At 41.0% G+C, this 13387-nt stretch overlaps 1 protein-coding gene across 6 annotated transcripts in view; it reads left to right on the top strand.

Moving 5' to 3' along the window:
* Nucleotides 1-13387, top strand: part of LOC122549858 (uncharacterized) — a 127914-nt gene that overhangs the window by 36714 nt on the left and 77813 nt on the right. For all 6 annotated transcript variants that reach the window (XR_015757192.1, XR_015757191.1, XR_015757190.1 and 3 more), the window contains exons 7-10: nt 2538-2604; nt 4144-4191; nt 6999-7136; nt 8907-8999. Coding sequence is in view for 3 of the 6 variants with exons in the window: in XM_087987163.1 (XP_087843289.1) it covers nt 2538-2604; nt 4144-4191; nt 6999-7136; nt 8907-8999 (346 nt within the window). In the remaining 3 variants the exon portion in view is untranslated. The remainder of the gene's footprint in view (nt 1-2537; nt 2605-4143; nt 4192-6998; nt 7137-8906; nt 9000-13387) is intronic.

A 13387-nucleotide genomic window follows, 5' to 3' on the forward strand; every position in this document is an offset into this window, starting at 1 on the left:
ATTCCTCATTGCCTCTAACTGTCTTTCCAACTGACCCATTCGATTTGATAGGATTTGCGACTAATTTTATTTATTGCAGATATAATCCTCAGTAACACGTAAACTCTCCCTAAACTCCTACATCCGACAAGAGCATATCTCCCTACTAAAGGCCATTTTTGCTTCCTTCAATCGACAGACCTAGAAAATAGCACTGTCTTATTCCTCTCCAAACCACTGCTCCAGGCTAACTTAATATTTATGGCTTATATTTTTAAGTTTAATCCAGAGACTTATCGCAATAAAGCATTTAATCAAGAAAGAACCCACTCCACTCACTACTGCAGACTTACTGTTAGGCCTCGTTTGCTAATTTTTGCAGATGCACTCCAATGTCCAGCGATGCATGAATTCAAAGATGTTCAAAGTTTGTGAGAAGATTTGTAGCTCAGGTGCTCGTTGTTGTGGTTCTGTTCGCCGAGCTGGGAATTTGTGTTGCAGACGTTTCGTCCCCTGTCTAGGCGACATCCTCAGTGCTTGGGAGCCTCCTGTGAAGCACTTCTGTGATGTTTCCTCCGGCATTTGCAGTGGTTTGAATCTGCCGCTTCCGGTTGTCAGTTCCAGCTGTCCGTTGCAGTGATCGGTATAGTGGATCCAGGTCGATGTGCTTATTGATTGAATCTGTGGATGAGTGCCATGCCTCTAGGAATTCCCTGGCTGTTCTCTGTTTGGCTTGTCCTATAATAGTAGTGTTGTCCCAGTCGAATTCATGTTGCTTGTCATCTGCGTGTGTGGCTACTAAGATAGCTGGTTGTGTTGTTTCGTGGCTAGTTGGTGTTCATGGATGCGGATCGTTAGCTGTCTTCCTGTTTGTCCTATGTAGTGTTTTGTGCAGTCCTTGCATGAGATTTTTGAGCAAAATCAATGTTGTGTACAAAATCTCTGCGTGAAAACATTGCCCCTTAGATTCCTTTTAAATCTTGCCCTCTAGACTTGGACTCTCCGACCCTAGGGAAAAGACCCTTGTTATTCACCTTATCTATGTCCCTAATGTTTTTATAAACCTCTGCAAGGTCACTGTTCAGCCTCCTACGCTACAGGGGAAATAGCCCCAGCTAAGATATGGTCTTGGCTTTCTCACTTAACAGGCTGATTGACTAACTGACTTTCCTTTTAATTGCAAAGTACATTATGGGACTAGCACATCATTTGATGTAATGTCACACAGAAATCATCACTTGGCTTTCTTAAAGATACATTCTTGCTTGCTCATACATACAATATTACAACACAGTCTGCCAGGTTTCTGTCCTGCATCCTTTTCAAAGTTTAATTTATAGTGCTTCATACTTTTCCTGTTAGAAATGAAAAGTGACTGGTTCTATATTAAATGTCATTTGCGTATAACATTCTGAATTCAGTTGCAGTTCTCCTCTTTGTGTACTGCATTACAGATATCCCCCGCTTTTCGAAAGTTCACTTTACGCTACTTTGCTTTTATGAAAGACCTACATTAGTACTTGTTTTCACTAACCAAAAGAAACCCGAAGAGGATTTTCACATTTACAAAAAGCGGTGACATTTTCCCTCATATAAATTAAAGCTTCTTCACTTTATGCTGTTTCGGCTTATGAAAGATTTCATAGGAATGCTCTACTTTCAGATAACAGGGGATACCTGTACTATATAGCTTTATTGTCTGCAAGCTTCAAGAATATACTGTATGTACCCTCGTTCAGGTTATTAATGTATGTGAAAAAGTGGAATGTTCTTAATGCTGATTTCTGAAGGACAATACTGTGTACATATATCCAATCTGAAAAAGTAAAAAACTACTGCTTTTCACTACAATCAGTGTCTTAACTAGTTTTCAATCCGGCGCTGCCTGTTTCATGTCTTCAATTTTTGAAGTAAGCTTCTCTAACTTGTCTATTTATGAGGTATTACCTAAACACCTTTGAACATCCATATGCACAAAATCAATTGCATTACCATCAATCATCTTTGTTTCTGCATCAAACAACTAAAGTAAAAGATATAATTTATTATGTTGGCAGAATGAATAAATATAAATTGACATTTACCATGTTAATTGTTTGCTCTTCAAGAGTTCCAAGCAATCTGCTTTCAGTTATTGTGCTGTGTCGACTCTGTTAAAGGCAGCAAAGTCTTCAGCAGTATAATGGTTTGCATTTTATTCATGGCATGGAGCTCCAAGGGGATTTGTGAAGCCACCTTTAAATGCAAATTTATTTTTAAACTTTTTTGTTCTTCCATTTATTCTCCAATGAGAAACCTTTTTAACTAAATGCAGTATCCAAAATGATGTTTACTCAGACTGTTACTTTTGAACAAAGCTGGTATTTTCAATGGAATATTTGTGACGTTTTTGATATAAAGTGCTGAATTCTGTACATTAATGAATGAGCAGAAGAAAATATATATTTTGGAGGATATAATTTAATATAGTAAAACATCTTAATGACTTGTCAGATAAATTGTCAGTCATACACAAGTGTTTTCTGACTTAAATTATTTATTCTATTTATGAATTTCAGGTTGTCCACGAGAAAACCGATACAAAGAGTAATGAAAAAACTGCTGTAAAGAGAATTGCAGAAACATGTAAGTTGTTGAATTATTTGAAGAATTTATCTATATTATGCATAAATAATTGAGTTTTTTTAACCCTGTTTGCACAACAAGCACTGTCCGTCCAACCAGCCAACAGGTTATTGTTATCTATCCCTGTCTGAATGAAAATTTGTCCAGGTCTTTATTTTAATTTTTGAAGACTTTACATAAAGAATCAAGTTCCAATAAAATGTCCTAGTTTCTTTTGATATTCTTCAATATTAATCTTTTGTTTTTTTTGTGCATAATTAGGATATGTGCTGTAATCTCTCTCGTTCAATGCTTAGGACCAGTTAATTTCTGAATTTTCTGGATTTTAGAATGACATTGGAATGCTTAACCACAAGTTTGTGAACTGGAAAATGCACAGATATAAATATTAACTGCATAAAGCATGACAAAAGATTGTAATGCAATAATAGAACATATTTTCTTTATCCAATTGCTTCTGAAGTGCTGTACTAAATTGATACTGAGAGTTGTTTGGCCATAGTCAAAAGTTTGCTGAATAACTTGTGTTTTCCCTCAATTTCTGGACTGGCGAAGTTATGGTATACATAGCTAATTAAATATAGTGTGGGTTGACATTCGAAATTGGGTTTGAAAATCATTTTGTAGTCATGGAAAATGACTGCTTGTTCAGTCAATGGATTTTAATTTTGAGTTCAAATGAGTTTTGGTATCAGTTTGAATTTTTGGAGCTTGTAAAATACAGAGCCGTTGGAAAATATTTACCTGTGTTCCATTCAGTTGGCTTTTTTATCTTCACTCATCCTTATCTCATTTGCCTCTATTTCCTTCAATATAAGCATAGAAATTAGGAGCAAGAGTAGACCATTGAACCTGTCAAGTCCAAACCACATTTCAATAAGACAATAGCTGATTTAAATACTGCACATTCCAACCTACCCCAATAAGCAAGGAAGTGAGAAGTTATAAAGGATCCATCTTCTGCCATGAAAATATTCAGGATCCATCTTCTGCCATGAAAATATTCAGGTTTATTCCCCACTACCTTTGGAGGAAGAAATTCTGAAAGGCACCCAACTGTCTATGAAAACAATTTACCTTTTCTCGCCTAAATGAGCAACTCCTTATTTTAACACCAAGTTCAAATTTTCCCATAACAGGAAACATGAATTGATTTACATTTCAAACAATACCAGGTTTAACTTTGTCCACCCCAGTCTGACATCTTCACATCATGATTTACATTTGTCACCTGATCCCTATCATTCTTTAGATGGAAAACCTTCTCCATAGCTCCTCCCTAATCTTCCTACAATTTGTATTCACCTGGAGCTAGACTTAGAGTAGGGCACCTTGAGTGATGCCGAACAGTTTGAAGCTGGAGAAGATCCACTGTCCGTGACTATTTCAGACTAAGGATGAAAACAGAAGTCCACGCTGGCAAATCCTGTTGATTTCAGAATAGCAAAAGAGCAAGTGATTATGTCTGTGATTCTTGGCAGCCAAGCACTTTCTTTGTCAAAGCATTTTTACTGAAGTCCTCTGGTTCTTTTTTTTCAGCTGCTGTGGAGCCAGAACATAAAGTGCAGAAATCTGAAGATACTTCAAGTATGTTTATTAACTTTGCCAAAGTAAAATTCTGTAATTGTGGATCATGCCATCATTTCCTTTAGTTTGGATTACCACCGGTTTTGAGAAAAAATTCCTACGCTGTGTATGAATGTCACTTACTAAGCCACCATTTGGTGACCATCCCTAATTGTCCTTGAGAAGGTGGTGATCCTTTTTGAACCATGGTAATCCATGTGCTGTGTACACATCCACAATGCTGTTAGGAAGAGAATTTCAAGAATTTGAGCCAGTGACACTGGAAGAATGATATGGTTGCAAGTCAATATATGGTGTATGGCTTGAAGAGGAAATTGCAGGTGATGTTCCCATACTGTTGCCACCTCTGCCCTTTGAAGTGGTAGAGCTTTTGGGTTTAGACTGTGCCGCCCCAAGAAATTTTGGTGAGTTGCTGAAATGCATCTTGGAGATAGCACATAGTACTTCCTCTGTATGGTGTCTACACATGTTTACTCTGGCTGTAGGCCAATGTCCAATACACTTTCCTGTTCTCCCTGACGTTTCTGTAGTGCAATCGTGTCTCCACTGTCAGTTTAGTCCCACACAATTGCCTCTGGTTCCCTGAGATCTATTCTTTGTCTCCTTATTTAATTGATGCTGCTCAATGACACCATTAATGAAATTGGGCTCAGCTTCTATGAATGTTGACATGCCCAGCTGTACTTCTCCATTTTTGTGATTTTCAGAATCATCTGTGTGTTGTCAAATTGTTAAGCTTATGCACATTTGTCGGTTGGAATTTTCTACCAATTTAAATGGGCAATTTAGCATGGCCAGTTCACCTAACCTGGGAGGAAACCGGAGCACCCAGAGAAAACCCACGCAGACACTGGGAGAATGTGCAAACTCCACACAGTCAACCAAGGCAGGAGTCGAACCTGGGTCCCTGGCGCTGTGAGGTATCGATGCTAACCACTGAGCCACTGTGCCTGGAGTCAGAAGAGTCTTAGCTTTGTGATTCAGGGATGGGGGGGTGGTTGTTAGCTCCAAGGTTTTGTTGACAGCTCAAATTGTCTCCTTGAAGCAAAAGAGACTGAAGGGAAATTTGACAGGTTTGGAGAAGACCAACAAAACAAAGGATGTTTCCATTAGCTAATTGCATAATTGCCAGGGGAACAAATGTTAAAATTTTGTGCTAGTGTTGTGGGTAGTGTAGGGAAGGTATAATGAGCTGGAACTCACGATCTGAGAGAGAAAAGAAAGCAGAAACTGAATGAATTTAAAAGGGTATTGGATGGGCACTTGAGGGGAAATAAACTTGCAGGGCCATGGGGAATGAGACTGATTGGGTTATCTTAGAGTTACATGGAAACTCTGGGTTGAATGGTCTCCTGTATTGGCTGATTTGGTGTGTTTCTTTTATTTTTTACCACTGGAGTTTCAGTGCAATTTGGAGCTATGTCTTAAAAGTTCCAAACTGGCTCATGTTCCGATAGCCACAGCTCTTTAGTATCCTAGAAAACAATTTCTGGACTTCTGCGGTTTGTATTAAAATTTATTTAATTCATAGGATATGAACATTGCTGGCTGGTCCAGCATTTATTGCCCACCTAATTTCCCTTGAATTGACTGATGTGCTAGTGCCAGTTCAGTGGGCAGGTCAGAGTCAACCACTTTGCTGTGGGTCTGGAGTTGCATGTAGACTGGATCAGGTACACTTTCTCCCAGATCAGGTAAGGTAAAGGAACTTAATGAACCAGAAGAGTATTTAACAACAATCAGTGATGGTTACACAGTTGCCAGTAAGCCATCTTTTGTTCTCATTCCAGATTTTCATTGACTCAAGGTTTTACCATCTGCTATGATGGAATTCAAACTCATGTCCCCATTGCATTAGCCTGGGTCTTTAGATTACAAGTCCTACTCCATTGCTGCCTCCTAACATAACTGATCAACTGAGTCAGTTCAAAATTAGATCAGTTCCTCCATTAAACTTTGCAACAGCTGACAGGGCTGAAAGCATTGTACCAAATTGAGCTTAGGCCAAAATTCTTATGTATTAGATGATTGCTGCTGACAAAAGCGATCTCTACGAGAAATACAAATGGGTGTTTTCATGGAGAAACTGGACACTAATGAGCAGTCTATGCCTACCCCATATTCAATTATTGATAATGTGAAGAATATGCCATTCCAAATTCTTACTAGATTTTTGTTTTAGGCCAATTTAAATAACATTTTAGATGAAGCCATTTAGCTGTGTTATTGATGTCAACATGGGTTTGGTAATCCATTGGTTGCTGGAGATTGGGTTCGTGGGAGTATTTTGGTGGGCCAGTTATGCTGGTAGATGTAAGAACCCCTTCAATTAAATTTCACACTTTTGACATTGGTCGTCGTGTGGGGGCTGTAGGCAGAATTATAATGGAAAATATGGTATTTTTCAAACTGCTTCTGATCATGTAGGAATCAGTTCATGTTTGGAATACATTGCTACACAATGAATATGTTTGGCAGATATTATCATATATAGTTTTGTTTGCTTGGTAAAATGCAATTGTCTTTCTACAGTTTTACCATACTATCTTGGTGTTGGTCAGACAAATAAAGAAGTCTTTTTTCCTATAATTGTTACGGCACTTCTCTTATGCATCTTTTATTTTTGCCTTCCACAGTCCTCTTTTTAACTTTCTTGTGTTGTCCATTTGAGTACTTCCTCTTTGTGTTCTTCGTTTCTGTCTAAATGTCAACATCTTGCTCTTATCAAAATGTTTATGCTGCTCCATCTAACTTGTGTATTTCTCTTAATTGATGCATCTCACTAATATACAACATTTGTATTAAAGATGAAGAAATAAAGGAAAGTGAGGAGTGGTCAGGGATGTACCTCTATCCAGATGGTCTTCCTATAAATTTTCCAGTGGATTCAAAGCCATACACACGACCAGTACGGGCACGTCAAGAAGCCACTGCTCCACAAGGAGGTGAGGAAAACAGGGAGTTAAGATGGTACCAAAAACTGCAGGCTTGGAGTAGTAGTTGAAATTTGGGGCATTGAGGTGGATGATATTTTGTTATTGGCTGCTACTGGAGAAGTCATTGCTACCTATTTTGTACACACATTTAGAACATAGAACCATACAGTGCAGGAACAGGCCCTTCGGCCCACAATGCTTTTGCTGACTTTGATGCCATTCTAAACTAATTTCATCTGTCTGCACATAGTCCGTATCCCTCTATATATCTGTTCACCTCCCCTGGCAGCGCATTCCAGGCATGTACCACTTTTTTTTTAAAGAACTTGCCTTGCATATTTCCTTTGAAACTTTCCCTCCTCACCTTAAAGATTTGCCCCCTTGTATTTGATATTTCCACCCTGGGAAAAAAAACCTTAACTATCCAACTTCTCATAATTTTATATACTTGTATGAGGTTGCCCCTCAGCGTGCAATTCTCTGGTGAAAACAATCCAAGTTTGTCTAACCTCTCTTTATAGCTAATATACTCTTTGTAAATCTCTTCCACACTCTCTCCATACCCTATAATATGGTGACACTATAAGCCAGTTTTTGATTTATCCTGGCATAAATTGTCAAGTACAATGAGATATATCAGGAAGAGTGAGAGGTTTTATTTATTTGCATTTTTTTCAATGTTTCTATAGAATCATAACAAAATACTCTGATGCTAAGTACCCTTTACAGCTGACCACACCATCCTGCTGTACTTTGCCAGTGTTGACCAGCTTGATGGAACTACATTATCTTGTTCCATTCTTACTTTTTGACTACAGTTACAAATATATCATTTGCAATGACATCCTCATTCTCTCTCACTACTTCTGGTGGCACCCATGATCTATCCTTCGCTCCTCTTCATTCTCACCTGTATGATTCCAGGTGACATCCTCTAAGATACGTTTGTATCAGTTTCCATATGTGTACTGAACATACTCAGCTCTACTTCACCAGACTTCTAAGACCTCTCCATTGTCTCTGCTTGATCTATATCCAGTTCTGAATGAGCAGAAATTTCCTTCATTTAAATATTGAGACAACCAAATCACTGCCTTTGGTCCCTGCCCTAAACCTCATTCCCTAGCTTCTAACTCCATCCCTATCCCTTCTAACTGTCAGAGGCTAAGCCAGACTCTTCGCGGCCTTGATGTCATTCAGGAAACAAAGTAATTTGCAACACTTTATTTCCACTACTAAACCTACTGGCTTCCATCTCCATAACATTGCTTGACCACCACTTTCTCAGATGAATACTGAAGTCATCACCTCTGCCTTTGCTATCATCAAATTTGACTCTTCCAAAGGATTCCTGGCTAGCCTTTCACATTCCTAATTAATAGGAGGATAGAGTACAAGAACAAGGAGATGATGTTGAACTTGTACAAGGCACATGTTAGATCTTGAGTGCACTATGTGCAGTTCTGGGCACTACATTTTAGGAAGGATGCAAACACTTTGGACAATATGCAAAAATGGTTTACTAGAATGGATCCAGCAGTGAGGAACTTGAGTTATTAGTGTGAAATTGCTGACAGTCTGCTAACAACTGTCTAGGCTTGTAAATGAAGAAAGGCTCATTAAATTTGGAACCTAAACCTACATCTAAGATGACCCCTACCTGACATGAATCAGCACCTCAAAGAGAAGAACAGAGATAATTGGTGTAGAATGGGTGGAGGTTAAGGGTCTCCGTGTTAGCAGTCATTCTATTGTAACTAATTTTGGACTCCTTTTTAGCAGTTTCAGCAGTTGATGACCTGTTAAGTTCAGTAGGATCAAAAATTCTGGAAGATTACATCAGAAATTTTGATTATGAGGAATCTATAATAGGTATGCATTTTTTCCTATTTTCTGTGTATTTTACTATATATTTTTCCATGATTTGCTGGTAGTTTGTATTTTTGTAAGTCAACATACCTTCAAAAACGTTACAGATATAGTGCTCCTTGTTAAACTTTATGGAGGCATTAAAGAATTAACTTTTCTGCTGGTGTAAGTCAGTTGACATCGTAGTCATATTTTCATAGCAACAAAAGAGGTCTTTTGGCCCATCTTGTCTGTGCTGGTTGTCAAACATGCAACTACTCATTTTCCAGCATTTGGCTTGTTGCCTTGTGTGTTGTAGGGTTTGAAGTATTCATCTGAATAGGTCTTAAATGTTTTGAGAGTTCCCATGTCTACCAGTCTTTTAGGTAGAGAGTTGCAGATATTCAACATTTCAAGGATTCTTGGATATGCACACTAAGATCCCTCTCCCCCTCTAGTTCCTATGAACTTACCTTTCACCATTAATTTTCTTACCCTGCTAGCCTTCCAAAATGCATCACCTCACATTGAGATTAAATTCCACCTGCCACTGTCAAGCCCATCTGACCTGCCTATGTATCTTGGTCTTGTCAGAGAACTCATGTTTGGCCAATTAGAATTTGAGTGGGTAACAAGCAATGTGAATAAACAGGAGCATGTTGATATGCTGTACTTAGATTTCCAGAATGCATTTCAAAAAATGTCACATCAAAGGTAAGAGGTTATGATGGAGTCGTGAATCAAAGATTGCATAACAGGAAGCAAAGAGTAGACATAGAACATAGAAGAATACAGCGCAGTACAGGCCTTTGGCCCTCGATGTTGCGCCGATCCAAGCCCACCTAATCTACACTAGCCCACTATCCTCCATATGCCTATCCAATGCCTGCTTAAATGCCCATAAAGAGGGAGAGTCCACCACTGCTACTGGCAGGGCATTCCATGAACTCACGACTCACTGAGCAAAGAACCTACCCCTAACATATGTCCTATACCTACCACCCCTTAATTTAAAGCTATGCCCCCTCGTAATAGCTGACTCCATACGTGGAAAAAGGTTCTCACGGTCAACCCTATCTAAACCCCTAATCATCTTGTACACCTCTATGAAGGCACCCCTAAACCTTCTTTTCTCCAATGAAAATAATCCCAAGTGCCTCAGCCTTTCCTCATATAATCTTCCTACCATACCAGGCAACATTCTGGTAAACCTCCTCTGCACCCGTTCCAGTGCCTCCACATCCTTCCGATAGTATGGCGACCAAAACTACACACAATACTCCAGATGCGGCCGAACCAGAGTCTTATACAACTGCAACATGATCTCAGGACTCCGGAACTCAATTCCTCTACCAATAAAAGCCAGTACACCATATGCCTTCTTCACCGCACTATTTACCTGGGTGGCAACTTTCAGAGATCTGTGTACGTGGACACCAAGATCCCTCTGCTCATCCACACTACCAAGTATCCGACCATTAGCCCAGTACCCCATCTTTGTGTTACTCTTACCAAAGTGAATCACCTCAAACTTAGCTACATTGAACTCCATTTGCCACCTTTCTGCCCAGTTCTGCAGCTTATCTATATCCCGCTGTAACCTGCCACATCCTTCCTCACTGTCAACAACTCCTCCGACTTTCGTATCATCCGCAAACTTGCTCACCCAACCTTCTAGCCCCTCCTCCAGGTCATTTATAAAAATGACAAACAGCAATGGTCCCAAAACAGATCCTTGCGGAACACCGCTAGTGACGGCACTCCAAGATGAACCTTTACCATCAACTACTACCTTCTGTCTTCTTCCAGCCAGCCAATTCCTAATCCAAACCTCCAACTCACCCTCAATGCCATACCTCCGTATTTTTTGCAGTAGCCTACCATGGGGAACCTTATCAAACGCCTTACTAAAATCCATATACACCACATCCACCGCTTTACCCTCGTCCAGCTCCTTAGTCACCTTCTCAAAGAATTCAATAAGGTTTGTGAGGCACGACCTGCCCTTCACAAAACCATGCTGACTATCCTTGATCACATTATTCCTATCCAGATGTTCATAAATCCTATCCCTTACAATTCTGTCTAAGACTTTGCCCACAACATAAGTGAGACTCACCGGCCTATAGTTACTAGGGTTATCCCTACTCCCCTTCTTGAACAACGGAACCACATTTGCTAGCCTCCAGTCTTCTGGCACTATTCCTGTAGATAACGAGGACATAAAAATCAAGGCCAATGGCTCTGCAATCTCCTCCCTTGCTTCCCAGAGAATCCTAGGATAAATGCCATCAGGCCCAGGGGACTTATCTATTTTCACCCTTTCCAGAATTTCCAACACTTCTTCCCTACATATCTCAAAGCCATTCATTCTACTTAATTGTGACTCAGTATTCACATCGGCAACAATGTCCTGTTCCTGAGTGAATACTGATGAAAAGTATTCATTCAGTGTCTCCCCAATCTCTTCAGCCTCCACACGCAACTTCCCACTACTATCCTTGACTGGACCTATTCCTACCCTAGTCACTCTTTTATTCCTGACATACCTTTAGAAAGCCTTAGGGTTTCCCCTAATCCTACCAACTAAGGACCTTTCATGTCCCCTCCTTGCTGCTCTTAGCTCTCTCTTCAGGTCCTTCCTGGCTACCTTATAACTCTCAATCGCCCCAATTGAACCTTCACGCCTCATCTTTACATAGGCCGCCCTCTTCCATTTAACAAGGGATTCCAATTCCTTATTAAATCACGGCTCCCTCACACGACCCTTTCCTCCCTGCCTGACAGGTACATACTTATCAAGGACACTCAATAGTTGCTCCTTGAACAAGCTCCACATATCAATTACGCCCTTGCCTTGAAGCCTACTTTTCCAAGCCACGCATCCTAAGTCATGCCTCACTGCATCATAATTTCCCTGCCCCCAGCTATAACTCTTGCCCTGCAGTGCACACTTATCCCTCTCCATCACTAGAGTAAAAGTCACCGAATTGTGGTCACTGTCCCCAAAGTGCTCACCTACCTCTAATTCTAACACCTAGCCTGGTTCGTTACCCAGAACCAAATCCAATATGGCCTCACCTCTTGTTGGCCTATCTACATATTGTGTCAGGAAACCCTCCTGCACACATTGGGCAAACACCGACCCATCTAACGAACTAGAGCTATAGCTTTCCCAATCAATATCAGGAAAGTTAAAGTCCCCCATAACAACCACCCTATTACTTTCACTCTTCTCCTGAATCATCCTCGCAATCCTTTCTTCTACATTTCTAGGACTATTAGGAGGCCTGTAAAAAACTCCTAACAGGGTGACCTCACCTTTCCTATTCCCAACCTCAGCCCAAACTACCTCAGATGGCGAGTCTTCATCCATCGTCCTTTCCACCGCTGTAATACGATCTTTGACAAGCAATGCCACACCTCCCCCTCTTTTACCCCCACCTCTGACCCTACTAAAACATTTAAACCCTGGAACCTGCAACAACCAATCCTGTCCCTGTTCTACCCATGTCTCCGTAATAGCCACAACGTTGAAGTCCCAGGTACCAACCCACGCTGCAAGTTCACCTACCTTATTTCGTATACTTCTTGCATTGAAGTATACACATTTCAAGACACTTTCCTGTTTACAGGCACCCTCCTTTGAGATTGATGCTATGTTCCTAACCTCCCTACACTCCAGGTCCTGCACCCTAAAGCTACAGTCTAGGTTCCCATGCCCTTGCAGAGTTAATTTAAACCCCTCCCAAGAGCACTAGCAAACCTCCCGCCAAGGATACTGGTGCCCCTCAGGTTCAGGTGTAGGCCATCCTGTTTATAGAGGTCCCACCTTCCCCAGAAAGAACCCCAGTTATCCAAATACCGGAACCCCTCCCTCCTGCACCATTCCTGTAGCCACGCATTTAACTGTTCTCTCTCCCTATTCCTCGACTCTGTATCACGTGGCACGGGTAACAAACCAGAGACAACAACTCTGTTCGTTCTAACTCTGAGCTTCCAACCTCGCTCCCTGAAAGCCTGCCTAACATCCTCAGCGCTCCTCCTACCTATGTCATTGGTGCCAATGTGGGCCACGACGTCAGGCTGATCCCCTTTTCCCTTAAGGACCTGGAAATCACGATCAGAGACATCACGTACCTTTGCACCTGGGAGGCAACATACCAAACGTGAGTCTCTCTCGCCCCCACAAAACTGCCTATCTGTGCCCCGAACTATCGAGTCCCCAATTACTATTGCTCTGCTCTTCTCCACCCTTCCCTTCTGAGCAACGGGGACAGGCTCCGTGCCAGAGGCCTGAGCCCCATTACTTACCCCTGGTAAGTCGTCCCCCCCACAAGTATCCAAAACGGTATACTTGCTCTTGAGGGGAACGGCCGCAGGGGGTCCCTGCACTGGCTGCTTCCTCCCAG

Source organism: Chiloscyllium plagiosum, unplaced genomic scaffold, assembly GCF_037043375.1.
Source record: "Chiloscyllium plagiosum isolate Xiang-an unplaced genomic scaffold, Cpla_swu_hap1 HiC_scaffold_5, whole genome shotgun sequence".
NCBI lineage: Eukaryota > Metazoa > Chordata > Chondrichthyes > Orectolobiformes > Hemiscylliidae > Chiloscyllium > Chiloscyllium plagiosum.